Source organism: Venturia canescens, chromosome 10 (genome assembly GCF_019457755.1).
Source record: "Venturia canescens isolate UGA chromosome 10, ASM1945775v1, whole genome shotgun sequence".
Taxonomy (NCBI): domain Eukaryota; kingdom Metazoa; phylum Arthropoda; class Insecta; order Hymenoptera; family Ichneumonidae; genus Venturia; species Venturia canescens.
Window position 1 is genome coordinate 14,003,083 of NC_057430.1, and position 17,965 is coordinate 14,021,047.

General features: G+C 43.3%; 2 protein-coding genes across 10 annotated transcripts in view; both read right to left on the reverse strand.

Annotated features, from left to right (window-relative positions):
- The window catches only part of GluRIB (Glutamate receptor IB), a 169,598-nt gene that overhangs the window by 28,055 nt on the left and 123,578 nt on the right, over positions 1-17,965 (reverse strand). The window lies entirely within an intron of this gene.
- On the reverse strand, positions 11,887-17,620 carry LOC122417592 (facilitated trehalose transporter Tret1-2 homolog). Of its 5 annotated transcripts, XM_043431220.1 has the most exons (5): positions 14,213-14,769; positions 14,008-14,133; positions 13,726-13,912; positions 12,440-13,617; positions 11,887-12,340 (listed from the first exon to the last, which is right to left on the reverse strand). In XM_043431220.1, exons 3-5 carry the CDS (start codon positions 13,775-13,777, stop codon positions 12,149-12,151), a joined length of 1,422 nt encoding a protein of 473 aa, XP_043287155.1. In that variant the 5' UTR covers positions 13,778-13,912; positions 14,008-14,133; positions 14,213-14,769; the 3' UTR covers positions 11,887-12,148. The 5 variants fall into 5 exon arrangements, with proteins under 5 accessions (XP_043287155.1, XP_043287153.1, XP_043287157.1 ...); XM_043431218.1 differs by lacking the exons at positions 14,008-14,133; positions 14,213-14,769 and adding an exon at positions 17,431-17,620 and having other exon boundaries at positions 13,726-13,879; XM_043431222.1 differs by lacking the exons at positions 14,008-14,133; positions 14,213-14,769 and adding an exon at positions 17,431-17,620.

The window sequence follows — 17,965 nt, forward strand, 5'->3', positions numbered from 1 at the left end:
GATTCTCTGCTGCGACCAGCAATTTCATGCGTATTCCCAGCGTGTGCACGTCGACTGAAATTTGATCGAATGGACTATCAAATTTCGAGTATTTGGCGAATATCGAGTTCCCATTCCAATCTCGATCCCATTGGAATTTTAAATCTTTTCGGGATTCTCGATCTAATAAAGTTGTTTCCAATCACGAATTGCATAAACTGTGATTCACTTTACCGATAATTCTTTTGCGTTGCGTCACGTTCCGTATGAGCAAACGAATATTCGAATTCAGTTTATTTTGAGGCACGGAATTCCTCGCGTCGAGCGTGCATCATTGTTGCTCGAATTACGACAAGGAACCACAGGAAATCCTTCGAGAGCTCGCGTAGCCTGAACGCGAGGAATTTCGCCCCTGCTGCCTCGCCGCGTAACGATCCGGACCACTCGATGGTCAACTGAACAAAAAGCCCTTCCAACACTTCCAAATGTCTTGGGTGCCGTTTCAGTGATTCCTGACAACCGAAATCGTGGAAACGTGACACACGAAATTACGCACAAAACCAATAAAAAGAACGACTTTTACGCCCAGAAAAACTCAACGTGCCGCACTAAATCCGAGAGGTAAAAAGCCGATTGTTTTTCACCGTTGCGATCTAATCTCAGATCAATAGCGATTACGAAATAACGGTTATTTTCATGGTAAATACATAAAGAGAAGGAATGAAAGCTCGTTGATCGAAAGAGCGCGCATACAAAACTGGTTTCTATGAAACGGAATTTAATTTCAATGAAATAAGTTCTATTGGGACGATTGCCAAATGGCAAATGATGCGCTATTAATTATCCAAATATTGGAGTGCTCTTATTCAAATATCTGCGTGCATTAAAACGTGCGTATGCGCGCGTTGTACCGAGATTCAAATAAATTCAGCATTTTCACCAATTACATTTGAAAATCTATTCATCGAGTGGAGAGATAAATTTCGAGATCGACTATTCATCGAAAAACATAAAAAATATAAAAGTCCTCACACTGCGGAGGTTTCCGCACGCGGGTTCGTTGCATAAATAAACAAATAGCCGTGGGTATTTATTTGGATGAATAAAAAATCAGTGGGTCGATGTATAATTGGAGGGAATCGATGAAAAGAAAAGTCGAAACATGTCGCGTGGGAACGCGCGTATTTAATTCGTCGATTCGTGTGTGCGCAATAGGAAAAAAAATATGATTTTATTGATTATATATCGAGAGGCAAGAATAGAGAGAAATAAAGAATTAATATTGGAGCATACCATTGGAATATGAAAAGAGAGCAGTTTCACCGAGAGAAATGGCACCCGGTAAAGAGCGAAATACCAGTGCTACCGGGGCGGAGGGTGCGGGGGGAGGAGGTTTCTCTCCAATAATTTCACACAACGCTCTCGCGTCGACCATCGGTTATTCAGCTTCGTCAATTCGTTCGACAATATGGTTGTTCTGACGCTGGGGATCTCTTTGCCATGGCGGAACTAACGTACGAGTCTCTGTATGTGCGTGTGTGTATGGGAATATATAAATCGTGCAAACACGCAGAGGGGATGCGGAGCTCACAACATGGAGAAGGACGATGAGGCGAGAATGATTATTGCATTCGACGAGAATATAGCCGAGCCGGAGGACGCTCGTGTCGATAAACGTCAACATTTCGATACACGTCATTTTGATGCGAACTATAAGAATGTGTAAACGAGAGGCAAAGGAATGGAGCGATATGTACTACAAAATATCAAAATCGATTGAGTTCACCGACGTTCTGATGGACTCTCGAATCGTGATATACCAAAGTTTTTATTTACAGTGTCATTTGTCAAGCTTTTTATTTTATTATTTTTTTATTTTTTTCGTGGAACTATCGAACTCAGTGGATCGAGGATCTCGTCCCCGTTTCGCTGGCTCGATTTTCACTCGCGATATCCAATTTCGACTCGGAGCTTAACGGCTTTCTGATTTTCTTCGATACGCCCGAAACATTATAGCTACAATTGCTACAATTATACGTAAGTACACCGAACTTCGTGACTATTGACTATCAGGCTTGATAAAAGCAGATGCGGTGTGTCGAGCGTCGTCCCTGGTTCACGGAGCACACTCAAAGGGTGAAACTCTCGCGACGCTCCGCAAGAGCATCGCGCACTTACCCTTACGCTCGAAGCATGCCCTCATGTGCGTGACAACGGAAACCACCCCTATTCCACTCTCTTGCGGTGAAGCAAAGCCATACTTGCTTACACACCCTGTAGCCGAGCGTTATAAGGGTCGGAGCAGCGCAGCCACCAATCCTATGGCCAACCTCCGTCACGTCTCAATTGCTCCTGCTTGCGTGCCCAACACACGAAACAGTCGGCGAACCCCTCCTGCTTTCATTGTTCGAAAGCTCTGCGTGCATGCCTCTGGCTCGGCTATAAAGGTAAATTGTTCATACAGCCGTATGTGCCGCGATGCATACTACTGCCCGAGCCGAGCTGGCACGACCCCGGCCACTTTAAATATGGGCGCGTATACACTTCCCTCTGCTCCGCATCATTATTTCATTTCTCTCTCGTGCTTAGTACACCACGATCAATTATTTCATTGCTCAAACACCTGAAATTATACTTTCACTCGATCCTGGATTTTTCATTTCGGGGCCGAATATTTTTCCGCAAATCTTTCATCCCCTTCTGTGGCGTTGGCTGGACAAACAAATTACGACTTTGCAAAAACAAATGGGCACTGATCTTGATGGAAATTTTGCTGGATACTCGTGAGCCTGAAAATTTTTAAAACACACTCGTGCAGCCAAGTCGACTCGACGAACTTTAATGAAAGTACGTTTATTCGAGAATCGTTTTGTCAATTTATTAGTGAAACGATGAAATACATTTTTTGTTGATATTGAAATCAACGAATACGCATTCCATACTGTTTACTCGCGTTTATTACGATTCTGAATTTAGTTTACTAACAGAGCAACCCGGTGAGTAACGTGAATAATAAAATTCTTGGTACTGCTATTTTATTAGTTTCAAACTTTGAATTAAAAAAAAAAAAAAACAGAAAAAATACATTCAACCAGAATTTTGGTTCGAATATTTGTTTTTTCGATGTTCGTTACTGTTGAACAACTCTTTCACAAATATTAAAAAATTCGTAGCAGTCAAACCTTTCCTCGATTAAAAGAGTATTTGCAGTCGTGAGGTAGAAAATTGTTGGAGTGCATATAAAAAAAAAAGGAGTAGATATAGAATATACGTTGGTCTAATACATATTGTGCACGCGGTATCGTGCTTCGTAACCGAACGGTGCACGATTTCATTTACAGAACAGCCCGTCTCGATTCTTCGTCAGGTTTCAATTTGTAGTTAATTTCCAGCAAAAGGTTTCATTTTCCAGGAACAGATTTTACTTTTCAAAAACGGGTTTTTCGTTATTTTCTTTCCTGGAACATTCATATCCCCATTCATATTCCTTATTAAAATTGAGGGTGCTCAATTATCGAGAAGAATTATATAAACTATATCTCGAACTTGATTAGATTTTCGAGTAACTATGTTAGAGAGAAAAATCATCAGTAATGAGGACTCGAATAACATGGAATCTGATATCGAAATCGATAGTTGCAGGAGCTGAGAGAGAATTTTGGCTGTTAAATTATTTGCCAAAATGTTTCGACTGCACGTTTATCATGAGGGCTTCATATCGCTGTATAGTGAGTCCCGGTGCAGTCGACCGGGTTTTCGACCGTTTTCTCGAAAATCTCGTGCTAAATAAGATTGAAATTTGAAAAAGAAACGAGCGCGTTGGAAGAGTCACATATAAAAAGCGTGCTAACTTTTGGGTAACGAAAATAACAGGATCGTCGGATCTTGTTTGATGCAGAATTTCTGGAAATAGAGACGCGGATATGGAGTCAGTGATCGGATGGAAATACACATTCTATTGCAAACGAGTGTTGAAATGAATGTTTGTTTCGTTCCCAAAAGGGAGACTGAAAAAGCCAATTTCGCGACGTCTTTTTTGGGTGGCACCGAAGTGCTTTTCTCGCATGAATCGAAGCGAGGCAAAATATACATAAAAAATATCTGGAGCCAGCGTAAAAACGTCTAGAGAAGCAATATCTTCCGGTTGATTCTATACCAGCATTTCCGGTCGATTAGCGAGCTCTTGTCCACCGGCGAGAGAGAGAGAGAGAGAGAGAGAGAGAGAGAGGACGAAAGGGATGCGGGAATCTCCTCCGGCCGGATTCGAAAAGTCCCTGGACGATTGTATCGTGATCGAGAGCAAGTTATTCGGATGATTTCTCCCGAGTTATATCTCGCTGCTATATCTGCGTCACTTTTTTTTTCATTTTTTTTCAACCATTTACTCGTTAAAGGTCGTTTAGTTCGGTAGAAAAAAAGGGTTCCGGAGTATGACTCGTTCAAACGAAAATCCGTCATTTTCTTCTTCAACAAAAAAAAAATAAAAAAGAACACGAAAAATTCAAGTCCGCGATTAAGCGAGATTTAATTCAGTGAAAAATTCCTCTCTATTTATTGGCATCGATTTTTTTAATTGAAAGCGTCTACGCAGTCCGGCAGTGAGTTATTGGTTGATTGGAAGCACGAGAAGAGAATAGAACCGAGTTTCAAAAAAAAATAAAAAAAAAATAAAAAAATAAAAAAAAAGAAAAAGAAAAAAGTTCATTCTCGCGCACAGGAATAAAAAAGCATCAACGATGGGTATCGTATCCTTGACAATTTTCAGTTAAACCGAGTGAATGAGAATGGGAAAGATGGACTGCGATTAGAAGGGGAGAAATTCCGTACGCTGTCCGGCCAAGGGGCGAGTTCGTTCGACGAGAGCTTCACGGATGGTACACCTTCGCACCACCGCGTGATCAATAAAAAGGGCACAACTTGCGCGATTTAATGAGTAAAAAAAAAAATAATAAAAGATCGCTTCGAAATATCGATTAACAAGAAGGGCGCGAAATACGCTAACGAACATCGAATCTTTACGCCCTTTCTATGCTTCTCTGTCCTTACGTCAAACACGTACACACAGACATACTCGTTCGTAGGGTTCATCCGTATCCCCATTTGAATTCCAATTAAATGGCCCGTCATGAACACTTTGGGTACGTGGCGCGGGTGACACTTCTCGAGGGCCCGCACGTGCAAGTTTTTCCTCCCGTTGTTTTATTTCCTCAACCGCATTTTTCTGTCGCGCTATAAGAGGGCCAGCTACATCTATATGCATTGCTGACGAGACCATATGTTTTCAAGTTAATAAAAAAGTTCAATGTAAAAAGCAATTCCACGCTCGGTGGTCGAATTAGCCGGAACATAAAAACCCACCGATAAATGGCTTCACCAAATTTTTCAATCGTCCTTCACTATACGCTCCTGTTTATTCGTCTGCGATACACTTCCATCGGTTTTTTAATACGCGTTTGCATAGACTTTTTATTCACGATTCGCCAGCAGGATTGATCGGTTCGTTCATCTTTTTTTTTTTTAATTTTTTATTCTACTTTTTGGGCTCTTTTTTTATTGGAGCTTTTGTAAACGATGTTTGTAACTTTTGCAGAGTTTTCTACTCCCCAGGAATTCCTGTGGCTGCGAGCGAAAATCATCTCCGGGAATAATCCGAGCCGACGAATCTCCCTCGAAATATTGCTTTTACAACAATTTTCTGCTCCCGCTTCTCGTCTTATCGCTCCTCAATTTATCACAAGTTACGTCGTTAACAGCGACGAGGAAAATAAAGAAAGGAATTAACGTCCGGAACAAAAGGATTCGTGTTACTCGTATCCTTCTTTATTACAACAATTAACTGCAACTCGAACGATAAAAAAGGATAGAATGGAAGGAACAGCGAGTTCACAAGAGCGAGAAAGTAGTTAAAGCTTCGTAGCTTCGGATCCGAGTCACGCGCGCTCAGCGCAAATTGAAATTCTTGTTTCGTCCCGGTATTTAATCGGAGGTCCGATCCTTCACTGATATTCAACTCTTCCCATTCGATCCCTTTGAATATCGTTGAGTTTGCACAGCCCCTCATTTATCCTCAATTTTTCTCAATATTATTTGCATTTTTATTATCGTTCGTCGTTGTTGCTGCGCTGCTGCTGTTGCTTTCTGTGAATTCCAGCCACTGAGCTTTGAGCGAACGGACGAATACACGGACAAGAGAATTCAAGGCATTCCACATTTTCCGCAAAACATTCCCGATCAAGTATTCGATGATAAAGTTTGAACGGATCGCGAATCATGTCAACCGTGTCCGTTGCCGTAACTGCGCGGGATGAAAAGATGTGCACGCTGTTTAACAACCTCGAGACGAGTTAGCGTATGTAAAATTGTGACGAATTTAAAAAATCTGAAAAATTCAAATCTCACTACGAGGCGCGGAATGCTCGCTCGGATTCGTCATTGCTGATAATTTGCTGATGATAAAAGAGCGACTGATCAAAGGCGGCTATTCAAACTCCCGATTGCACATATTTCGAATATTTCTAATATTGAAGCTGAACGCTCTTAATGAAAAATAATTGCCTTTGACCGAACGATCACCGATCCGATGGGAATCCTATTTTCAAAAGTCGTTCCAAAAATGCGGGCTACGTTAATGGGAAACTTGAGGTCACAAAAGTTTCGAGAATTTCTGCGGTGGCCCACTAAAAAAATCTTACCTCTGATCAAACATTCGTCGGTCCCTTTTAAATCCCATTTTCAAATATCTCTTGAGAAATAACTTCTAAAAATATGTTTCCGCATGAATTTTGGAGCATATTGAAACTCGGAATAGTTTACGAAGCTCCTGATACGAGATGTCTCACGTACCATCCCCAAAGGCTCCCATAAGTTAAGATGGCGTAAAAGATTCCGCGAGATTCTCATCCATATTGGGATCGCTCTTTGTGACAGTTCCCTCGGCCCAGACCCGAACAGGATTTATGGATAATGTGTGTACATATGGCGAATATGTAGACCGTATCGAGTACACATAAAAAGGGAAGGGCCGTAGCGGAAGAATGAAAGGACGAAAGGACGTCAGAAGAGGACGATAAGACACGCTTCGGTGCTCCATATTTATCAGGATCTTCCCTTTCGATGGTACGATCCATGATCGATTTCACTGCCAAAACTCAAAATTTTTCATTCAGGAATGAGCTGTCATTTTGAAAGAAATATGCGTTTCGTTGATTTTAATCGGAATCAACAAATTACTGCGAATGGAAACTTTGATTCGATGATATCGTGGTCGCGTGACAAAAGTAATTTCTATAAAGTGAAGTTTTGACTCGTCGATTCGTTGCTCACTTTCATTACTTTTCTGAAATTCTGATTTCAGAAAAAGAGAAAGCTGAAGTGCGATTGAGTCCAGAGTTATTTTGTCTGCTCCAAAATGTCACTGTGACAGCCGTGACATTTGAGGAATGCATTTTTATTAATTTTGTTATTAAACAAAGGATCTGGCAAAAATTTATAGCGTTAAAATCACCCAATTCATCGCTATTGTGGGGTTGATTAATAGTCAAAAAAATCCAGCAGAAAAATCTTCCTGTCGAGAGACTCGACAAGGTGAAAGACGTTGAAAAATAATGCCGAATCGATGGATTGGAGTCGAGTGCGATTGTTAATTGCAATAATTGATGGAGAGCGTGAATATTTGGCTGAACATAAGAGCTCATTTGTCAGCACCGATAAGAGTAACTGATCAACCGGAATTAAGCGAGCTTAGGCAATCGATTGTACATTATTTAACAAATTTGTATTAGCCCTTCGACGTTCTATGGCAAACTACATGGAAACCTGTACTCCCAGATAAGTACATTGTACCCACGAAGGTATGCATGTGTATGGGTCCATATACACGTATAGATTGTAGATTTGTTCGCTCGTATATGAGGAGAAGGTTTACGATGGTGTTGCCACGAGAGAGCACTCGGCAAATCTGCATCCGGTTAAAATCCTGCATTTACGACGTACGTGTAGCTCGAGCTAATCCAACCTTCGTTTGTACCAGCAGAGCGAAAAGCTCTAATGTATACGTAGATATCGATATACACGTGGGGGGAGGGGGCGAGGGGCTTAGCCATGAAACCATGATTGGAAACACGGAACCACATTGTTTCTTCTGTTTGGGGATGTCTCGATATTTTTCGTCGGGACATCGTCGGGGGGAGTTTTTATCTCGAGATAGAAGAGGAATTTTCGATATTCGAGTCGCGCGCCTTTAAAGGCCGAGCCCACAATCGAATTGTTCGTAGCAGCGATGATTCGAAGGATTCAAAGTGCTGAAACAAAATTATTAGTCGAAAGGCTCTGTTGCGAGCGGGTGTGAGAGTGAAAGAACAACACGCGCCGTTTTATTATTCTATCGTCAACGGAGATATCCATCGCATCGTATTTTAAGGTTATCGGAAGTAAACATTTCGCGAGATTGAATTGTTACGAGGAAGAGTATAGTAAAGGGTTGGTTGGCTCGGTGCGACAGGAAACGCCCAGAGGTTCCTCGCGCGTATACCAAGAAGTTGGGGATGATATACAAATATACGGTGTTGAGCCCGTGACGACGAGCGAGCAAGAGGAAAGATGCCCGGAGGTTTCTCAGAGCTTCGAGGAAAATAAGAGAGACGAGAGTTGAGTATTACGAAGTTTTATTACAGGAGCGCCAAGAAAGATATGGCAAAGTATAAAAACGTCGAGCTAAAAGTGTATATTTATATGTGTGTATCTCTGTATACGTATGTATGCGGCGATCCCGAGGGTGCGTTAACGTCGGTAGCAATCTCATGAATGGATGGAGCTATACAGAGCTTACGCGCGAAATATACACAGCGTTGAACCGCGAGAATCGTCACTCTCTGTCGTCTCACCAGAGTTTCCAGCGTTTTCCAAACGCCTCGCAGCACCGGGGTCGCCCCTCGCCTTTCACCTTACCCCTTCCCCTCGGGCTGTGCGGCCGTCGAGCTGTGCCATGTCGAAGTGAATTGTTTGAATAATTTATATTTTTACGTACGTACGTGAATATAACTCTTCGCATAAACGATCCAAACAAATCCAAACACAGCGCTCCTTTCATGCCTCATTTCCATCACTCCTCACTGTTCACGAGACCGAAAAGAAATTGACAAATTTTTTATGCTCCATGCGGGCCGAACGGCTCGCGACGCGATTCCAACAGGCGAGCAGATTAACCCTCGATTATTTAGCGCTGCGAATATTTCGATAAAAAAAAAACAAAAAAGGAAACAGAATTGATTCGCCCACACGACAGAATGGTCGAATCAATTTTCCACCGAATAAATTTCCCATTCGAATTTCATGTGACGATAGTGCTCAAACTTCTCGTGTAAAAGTAAGCGCCCGCGCGATGCAATTTTACGTTCGCGCGGTGTTGGAGGACAATATGGCGCAGGAAATGGGACAGAGCTAAAAATGTTCCTGCTAATATCACCGCGGAGTAACGAAAGAGACATAAAAAAAATGGCAGCTTGTATTTCCTATGCGCATGCAAATATGAATGGACAGACGCCCGTATTAGAATACTGGCACAAATGAAAAAAGAAAAAAGTAAAAAAAAAAAAAAACGAACACGAAAAAACCGGGAAAAAAAGCGAGTCGAAAACGTAACGCAGTCTTTCTAGCGGCAACCTGCCAACGACAGTTCGTGCCATTTTCATAAATTTCACGCCCGTTCGAATCTCTACCTCGCGGGTTCTCCAGAGTTGAATACTCGCCGCTGCATTGTATATATACATGCAGGTTTTTCGTCGCGCATTTCAGTTACAATTTTTGCCGGTCGTCTGGTCGCTCGCACGTTTTTACCAACCGATGAAATTGCTCCATACGCGCCGGAGTTTCAACATCCCGAAACAGGGCGACGCGCGGTAAGAGATTACTGACATAGAACAGTGAAAGATAGAAAATGTCAGGACGTCGCGAAAAAATACCCATTTGCGGTAGACAGTTGCTCGTACAACCGAAAAAATGTACCGATACGTCCAAACGCCACGAATGTCACTCGGAGTCTCAATTTTTTCGAGCACAAAGTCACCCACGCTCGTCGCACTCGCATTTACAACTGCTATTTTCATGAACGATTTTCATTTCCAGATTTTTGCTTGAATTATTATTACTGCAGTTTTTATTTACAAATATATTTTAAAACGAATTTGCATATTTTTATATTTCGAGACAACAATGGATATATGATTCCAGAAATAGTTTACCTTTTTTTGCAAATTTTCATTGGTGCAGAAGGTTCGAATATTTGCAACCAACAGTCGCGATCGAACTCGGATCGACCTGGTATTACCATGACTATTTTCATTTGAGAGATTCGGTATTTGTAATATGATACCGAGAAATGTTAAATATCATTTTGATAACAGCGTTCACGGTTCCGGAAATGGTAATTTTTAAACGTTCAAATATTTAGAGGGCTCGATTGAATAGTAACTTGAGTAGCTCTGCCTTATGGAACGGGAATAAAGCGAAATGTTTTCACACCGTTTCGCATGGTAGACAGGAAAATATTGTCGGAAAAACATTACTCGCTATTCCGAGATTTTTTATTTACAAATATTTGGGATGGGGATTCGCGCGGGTAATTTCAGTTTGAGCATATCGCACTCGGCCATATACTACGGAGAGAATGCTCTTTATATTATTACGCAATTTGCCGATTGCCAGTGATCGCGATGGGAGTTTGAAGGACGCGGCGGAACGTGGCGCGCACGTAGGTGGGAAACGATACTGCTGAAACATCAAGTTTTCACGGTGAAACTTGGAGTGAAAGGCGAACACGTTTGATCGCGCGGGAGAGACGAATATGGAGGGAAATCAAGCTAAGTAGCGGAGGCCCGCGTGTGCAGAGCAGACGGGACCCGCCGTCATTCTGATAAAGGTTCACTCATTCGAGAGTGACGGAGTAAACAGTGACGAATTCGAGGGAAGCAAGAAAAGAGAATTGACGAGGAGGTTCGAAAGAAAAAAAAAGTGATAAAATTTCGAAAATCAAATTTGAGTAACGATTTATTGAAATCGCTCGCATTTTCACTGCGAGCTCGTTCATCGGAAGCTTCGCATCGTAGGCCTTGGAGTTCAAGTTCACGCAGGGCTTGGAATTTTTTGAAGGACCGTGAACGCGGCTCAGGAAAGATGACGAGGAGTTGTGTTGGGTGTTTTCGAGAGGGTGCAAGAGATTCGAAGGGAGGGAAGAATGCGAAGCAGACACATAGACCTTCATGAGTAACGCGACGGTTTAGCCCCGGAACTAAGCCCTCGTCCCCTTCCTCCCATATTCTCATCGGGATAATGCACGCTCGAGTGAGTGCTGCTTCAGCTGATGCACAAAGTGCAACTCGTGGGTGCATAGCAACCGACGTGCTTTATCAATCTTGATTTAGGTCTGTACGGAGAGCAGCCCCACATGATAATCGAGGATGACGTAGAAGTAGGTGGCAATACGAACCAGCAGCGGTGGCAGCAGCCACGACTCGATAGAAATGGGCTCGTTGATTACAGGCTCATCTTAATGCACGCTCTGATCGTTGCTGTTAAGATATTGCGAGAGCTGTTCGAGTACGAGAGACGAATAAACTGTTCACGACTGTTGTAGTGTTTCGTTAATCACGGGGAATGACAACTCTATGTAACGCTCGATGAAAATAATTGCCGAGTCAATTATATCGCCTGATAAAATCAATGGAATGTTAATTAAATACTGTCATTAGAGTTTTGCACGGGATCGAAGATAAATCTTCCGCTGTGCTGCTCGCTTACTCGTTCACGCGCGATATTCTGGAGCGAGTATGCGCGCGGGTTATAAATATTTATTAGGCGCACGCTCCAACGGTGAGGAATCATCAATGAAATCGCACGGAACGAGGATGACAGTGATTTTGGAAAAACATTTATTACACAAAAATAATTATGTCGTAGTTACCTAAATATTGGCGTGAATATAAAGAATAAAAGTATGAAGATAACATATTGCTGTGCACAGGGAAGTGTGCTCCAACGGTGAGGCATCGTCAGTGAAAAACGCTCATTACAAAAATAATTATACGTATCGGGGTAAAAATAAAGAATAAAATTTTGAAGATATTGGCGCGCAGCGAAGAGAGCCAGTGGGGAAATGCTGATATGATTTACAAAGCTAGCAAGTAGTTTTCTCTTTTTCTTGCTTATCGCCCCGAGCGTTGGTTCTTCTATGTAAAGTATTCTGAATCTCCTCCAAGCTCTTTCCCTCAGTCTCGGGCACGTATAGGTATATGAGTCTCCAAAGGATTAGTGTTATCAGAGTGAAGGCCCAGAAGGGTGCATGGGTGCCGTAGTTATCGGCCATTACCTGGAGAAATGATAAATCAAAGGAGAGAAGAGCTTGTAAAAATGAATGTGTCAAGTAACAGGTCGTTGAGTAATAGTGCACGAGAGAGGGCATTTTTACCTGATAAAATTTGACTGTAGCCGTGGTCGTGATAGCGTAATAAAGAGAGCAAAATATAGCGGCCGGAACTTTGACCTCGAATGCAAATATTTCGCCGACGTAAGCGAGCGGAATGGGATTGAGCGCGAGTCCGTACACGACGACGTAAATGACGACAAAGACAGTGGGAATCCAATTGAAGGAGGCTGCGTCAACTCCAATTGCGACGATGGTGAAGTAAGTGGCGATAGTGCCGAGAGCGAGTACACAGAGGGGCGCGGAGAAAAGGAGAAGGGTACGTTTACCAACGCTTCGTACGAGGCTGACACAGGTTATGCCAGCGAGTACAATGGCGCATCCGGTTGTTACTATACTGATGTTGGAGCCGATGACAAAGCCAGCCTCTTGAAAGATGTACGCTTGATAGGCGAGTACCGGCGCGGCGCCGGTAAGTGTCAAGCAGCTTAGAACGATCATTGCGATGCCAAAAGCTCGTCGGTTCCCGGCCGTTCGACCAGCTTCGCGCAACGAACTTAAGAAACTTAATTGACCGTTGCTCTCGTCCTCGGTGGCAACGATCCTCTTGATCTCGTCCAATTCAGCCTCGACATTGTCCTTGCCCAGTGACCACTTGAGCGTCCTCTCGGCTCCGGTCAAACGGTTTTTCCGCGTTAAAAATACCGAGGTTTCGGGGAGCCAGATAAAAGTTACGACGAACACGATTGGGACGACGAGCGCTATCATCGCCATTGTAAAACGCGATACGTAAAGACCGATCGCGTAGATCAACAATATTCCAGTGTTTATGAGAACGGCTATGAGAGTACCCAGCGGGCCACGAGTCCTCTTGCTGCTTATTTCCCCCAGGTACATCGGCATCACCGAATACGTTATGCCACAACCGATGCCGGCGAGCAGTCTCGCCAAATACAGAAATCCGTAATCCTTCGCGAAGGCTATACCCAGCCAACTGAAAACTTTGGGCAAAGAGGCGAATAGAAGAGTCCACTTTCTCCCTATTCGATCCATCATTAGTATCGGAGCCAACGAACCGATTCCAACACCAACGTACATCAAGTTTATCACGAGTACACCCTGGTCCGCGTCCAGGGTGATGGTCGGATCTTCACCGTCGAATTTTGGCAACATCGTCGTACTCCATCCCTCGTGAAGACCACAGTCGATGATCAACAGATTGCCTAAGATCGGAACGCGAGTATTTGTAGTAGCGTCAACACTTTTTTCACTTTTTCGTCATCAACGAGTCGAGCATTGATTAGCTTTGTTTTTTTTGTTCTTTTACTTACACACAAAACCAATGACTATCTGGTGACATATTTCACGATCGAAATTAAACATGTCGCGATGTAGTACTCGGCGTGTCTCGCTGTTGTTCCTCCAGCCTCGGAAACACGTTGATGCAAACTACTCTCCGGTCATAGACTGGTTCTCCTTGCATCTCTGATCATATATAACAAGCCACGATGGGAGGAACTATTTAGTGCGAGTCGTAAATTCATCGAATGAGTAATTTTTCCAATGTTATTTCATGTGCTGATAGTACGCAGAGCGTCGAGAGTACGCCTTACCAGGAGAGGCACGGAGGTTAACGGAAATGTGAAGAGACAAGGCAAGCGCTAATGATCAAGACTGGAATGAGGAGGAAAGCAGCAGCAACAGCCCCCCGAGCAAACCGAATAGGCCATATGTCGTAACTGCGGAGGCGAGAGCGAGCGTTATACGAGAATCGGAGCTGAGTGAAGGGGTTGAAAGGGGCCAAGGGTACGAACTAACTAGATTCCTAGAAGCGTATCTGCGTTTGCTGAGTGCTATCAGATCCAGCCGGATGTGGAGATGGTGGTTTGTTTGGGCGTATGGGTTTGGTCACGCGAGCTGGCGCACGCGGTTGACGGTACATAACGGCCTCCTATCTGGTACGCATGGTTGGCGCGTGAATCCACTTGGCCTTGTGGTGTGATGCTGCTCCCTATGTGCTTACCTGGGCCATCTCCAATTGCTACTCTCTCTCGAACGATGCCACATCTACTATTCTCTCAATATCTCTCTCTCTCTTCTCTTAGCCTGCTCCACTGCTACTCTCTAGTTCTACAACATCCACCCGCTCCCAGAGCGACAGTTATGGCACGCGAGATACAATGCACCCGAGTGGCTCATGTGCATTGCCCCGAACTGTACGAAGATGGGAGAGACGGTTTGAACGACGATACCACAACCAAAGCCGAACTCGAGCCGACGTCCTTAACTCGAATTTACTGCTCGACCGACACACGAGCATGGAAACCAGGATCTTGGTTCAACGACACTTTTGCTACAGGCTTTTCCAGAATACACCATTCGATTTACCGACTCTAGAATTATTGAGAGTTACAAAATCGCTGGGTTTCGTCAACGTCAGAGAAGCAGCGATTTCAAGTTTCACGGATCCAGGTTTTGGGAGTTGTTTAGATCGAAATAAATGACTCGGAAGTGAGAAGCCTTGGGAATTCCACTTTCGATCGTTGCCTCTCCGACGACTCGAAATTTGTTTTTCACGAATCGTTATATCTTGAAGCATCTTGTACATTTGGACAGGAGAGTGTATGGATGCTGCGTTAGATTGCACCGAAGCATCTCCCATACATCAAATTAAAGCGGATGCGCCCACAAAGGAGCAATCAGTGATTTGCCGAGTTGACAATAGACACTTCTCGAGTTGCTCTATCGAGAAAGGAAATTTACGGTTACGGTCATTATCTCGATCTCAGCAAGATTATCAAGTGAGAATTATAGCTCCGTGGGAAGCAGAAGTAATCAAAGAAGTTGCTTCCTCACTCCGGGTGGCGACGAAACAGGAGAAACGTGTTTCATCATATCATCGCACTTTTGAGAAACGATGCGTAAATAAAGTCCCGAATAAAAAACAACGTTCCTTGCCAAGATGTGTGGCCCGTAAGGCGAAAATATCTTCTCTTTCTCATTGTTTTCCACGCCCTCACTTCCACCATCTACAGATATTTATAGGAATGCGTTTTCCTAGCATTTTCTTTAGCTTATACCGATCGATGAAAGATAAGGGGAAAAGGAAGAATAAAAAAGTGGTATATATATAAGCGAGGCGAAAGTCGCGTCCCACATTATCCCCGGAGAGTTGTTATACCGATAGGATAGAAGATATTTCTTTCCTTCTCCTCCCTTTTCTTCGTCGTTAAACGAAGTCTGGAAACTCTCTACCTGCTCTCTCAATCGAGGTCTGTGAAAACTTGGGAATAGGCGGAAATCGTCTGATTCCCCCAGAGGGACCGCGGAAATTCGTGGCTTACGTGTCTCTCTCTCTCTCTCTCTCTCTCTATACATATACATATATATTTACCGTAAGATTATCAACAAAAGGGCATTATCGAGAGGATTTCAAAGTACATTCGTACCTTCATTATGAGCCCTTTTGTTTTTCACTAGTTCCTCGTTATCGAGATATCTCTTATCATATACTCGAGACACGAGGAGACTTTCGGGGAATCCCAATCGTGCACTTTGTTCTCTTTCGTTCGTGCATTCTCGTCTCACCAGCATCCCCGCAAGAACTTTGTCATTCGAACTAGACGATTTTTCCGAGGTGTAAAAGAATTTATAGGAGCGCGACTCGAATATTTCGAAACTCCGATCACGAGGCTCGTTAAAAAACTTGGAATATTCCCTCAGACTTCATTCTTCCCTCCTCATCACTTCACTCCCACCTCAAAATCACAGTTTCCTCTCACGATATGCCGCGATCCCTTCAATGACGAAACGTACTACGAACACGTGGACTTGACATTCGAGATTTTTTCTACCGAGCAATTTAACATACTGATCGACTCGAGCGCTTGTTATGATGTAACATACCAACACCTTTCCATCGCGATAAGCATCGCGCGTTCACGAAGACTAAACTGGTCTCGCGACGACAACCAACAGGTTTTACTCTTGTTGTATATCTGTAAATATCAAATGTTCTTAGTCTCTCGGAGTTGAATCAATGAATTCCTAAAGCTGTGTTACATTAGAGTCGGAAACAGGTTGATCTATCCAATTAAAATTGTTGTGACGATTGTCCGCAATTAGAATTCTCCCGGGGACGTTATTATTTTGTATTATCATTTTTTAAAATCGATTCCAATGCAGAAAAACAAGTAATCAATAAATGAATTACTACTCGCGGAGGGGCCGAAACATAAATCGTTGCATCAAAATGTTAATAAATTTCTATCCCCTCGCGACGAGTCGCTTCCTTGTCCGGACAACTTGCAATGATAAACGCATTTTTTCCGATATTTAGCAACAGCGCACCGCGCTGCGACAAACTCGTAAAATGCAATCAATCGTACGAGCCCATAAATCGTCGGGTGGAGACACGACAAGAATAATCTTCGAAGATGAGTGACGCATGTATCCCCGGAATGCAATTTTTCGCTCGAATTGTCTGATAAAGTAACCCACGAAGAAACAATGTTCGAAGCGGCGACGTTTCTGCGCGTAAAACACTCAATTTATCCTCACTTTCCACGAAATTATCGAGAATCTCCAAGTTCGACGGGCAACGCAGGCAGATTTCAGGGCGAGCAATAATCGAATTCGGAATAAAAACAGCGTGACGAAATGGCATGTGCGTGCATATGCAAATCTGTCAACAATCACTCGACGGCGACCAGTACACGACAAAGTAACTATTAAAACAATTACGTGCGTTCTATCCTTAACAGCGTAATATTTGATCGCGAGTGTCGCAATCGCTCCTCGAGCATTACAATAATTACGCAATTGCGGTAAGAGGCATCGCAGCGAGGATCGGATTTATGTGCGAAGAGCGTGTAAGACAAGTTCGTTCATCAGAATAAATGAATGCGATTGGTGCGCGCGTGAAACACGATGTCATGAATGCGAAGGCGTGCACTCAGGTGTTTTGCTCGCTATTCGGATATCGCTGGTGAAAAATGTTAATGAAAAATAATAATGCTAATGTTCTCTCGACGTACGCAAAATCATCGAAGCTTTCCTCGACGCGGTAATTCATCAATTGCGTTGGCGGATAAGGCGAGTTATTAAACACATAATGATCGTAAACGCGCTCGAATAATTGACTTGAAATTGGAGTAACTTTGTCACAAAAGATAAGCCGCTCGATTGGTCAGCAGCGGGACTCGGTGTTCGCTCCGACGCTTTGCCTTAAACTGACAATTCACGAGACTTCGATGCTTCTAAGAGAATGAAACTTTATCGAGTCCCCACTTTTTAAAAACGACGATGTGTGTGTCTCCATGGTCACTCTTTCGATCCATCCTCGTGGCAATGCGTGTATGCGCTTAGGGGGAAGGAAATTCATAACTTTGAACGTGCAAACAATCTCCGGGGTTTCTGGAACTCGCGGTGAAGAAAAATAACGTCATTTATTTCTTTTCCCGCTGCGATCGCAAACGTCAAATACATACGAATGGCACTGCCGAAGAATCTCTGCGGATTGATCGGATAAAAATACGGTGACTCCTCAACCGGCTTTTGCATATTTTAACC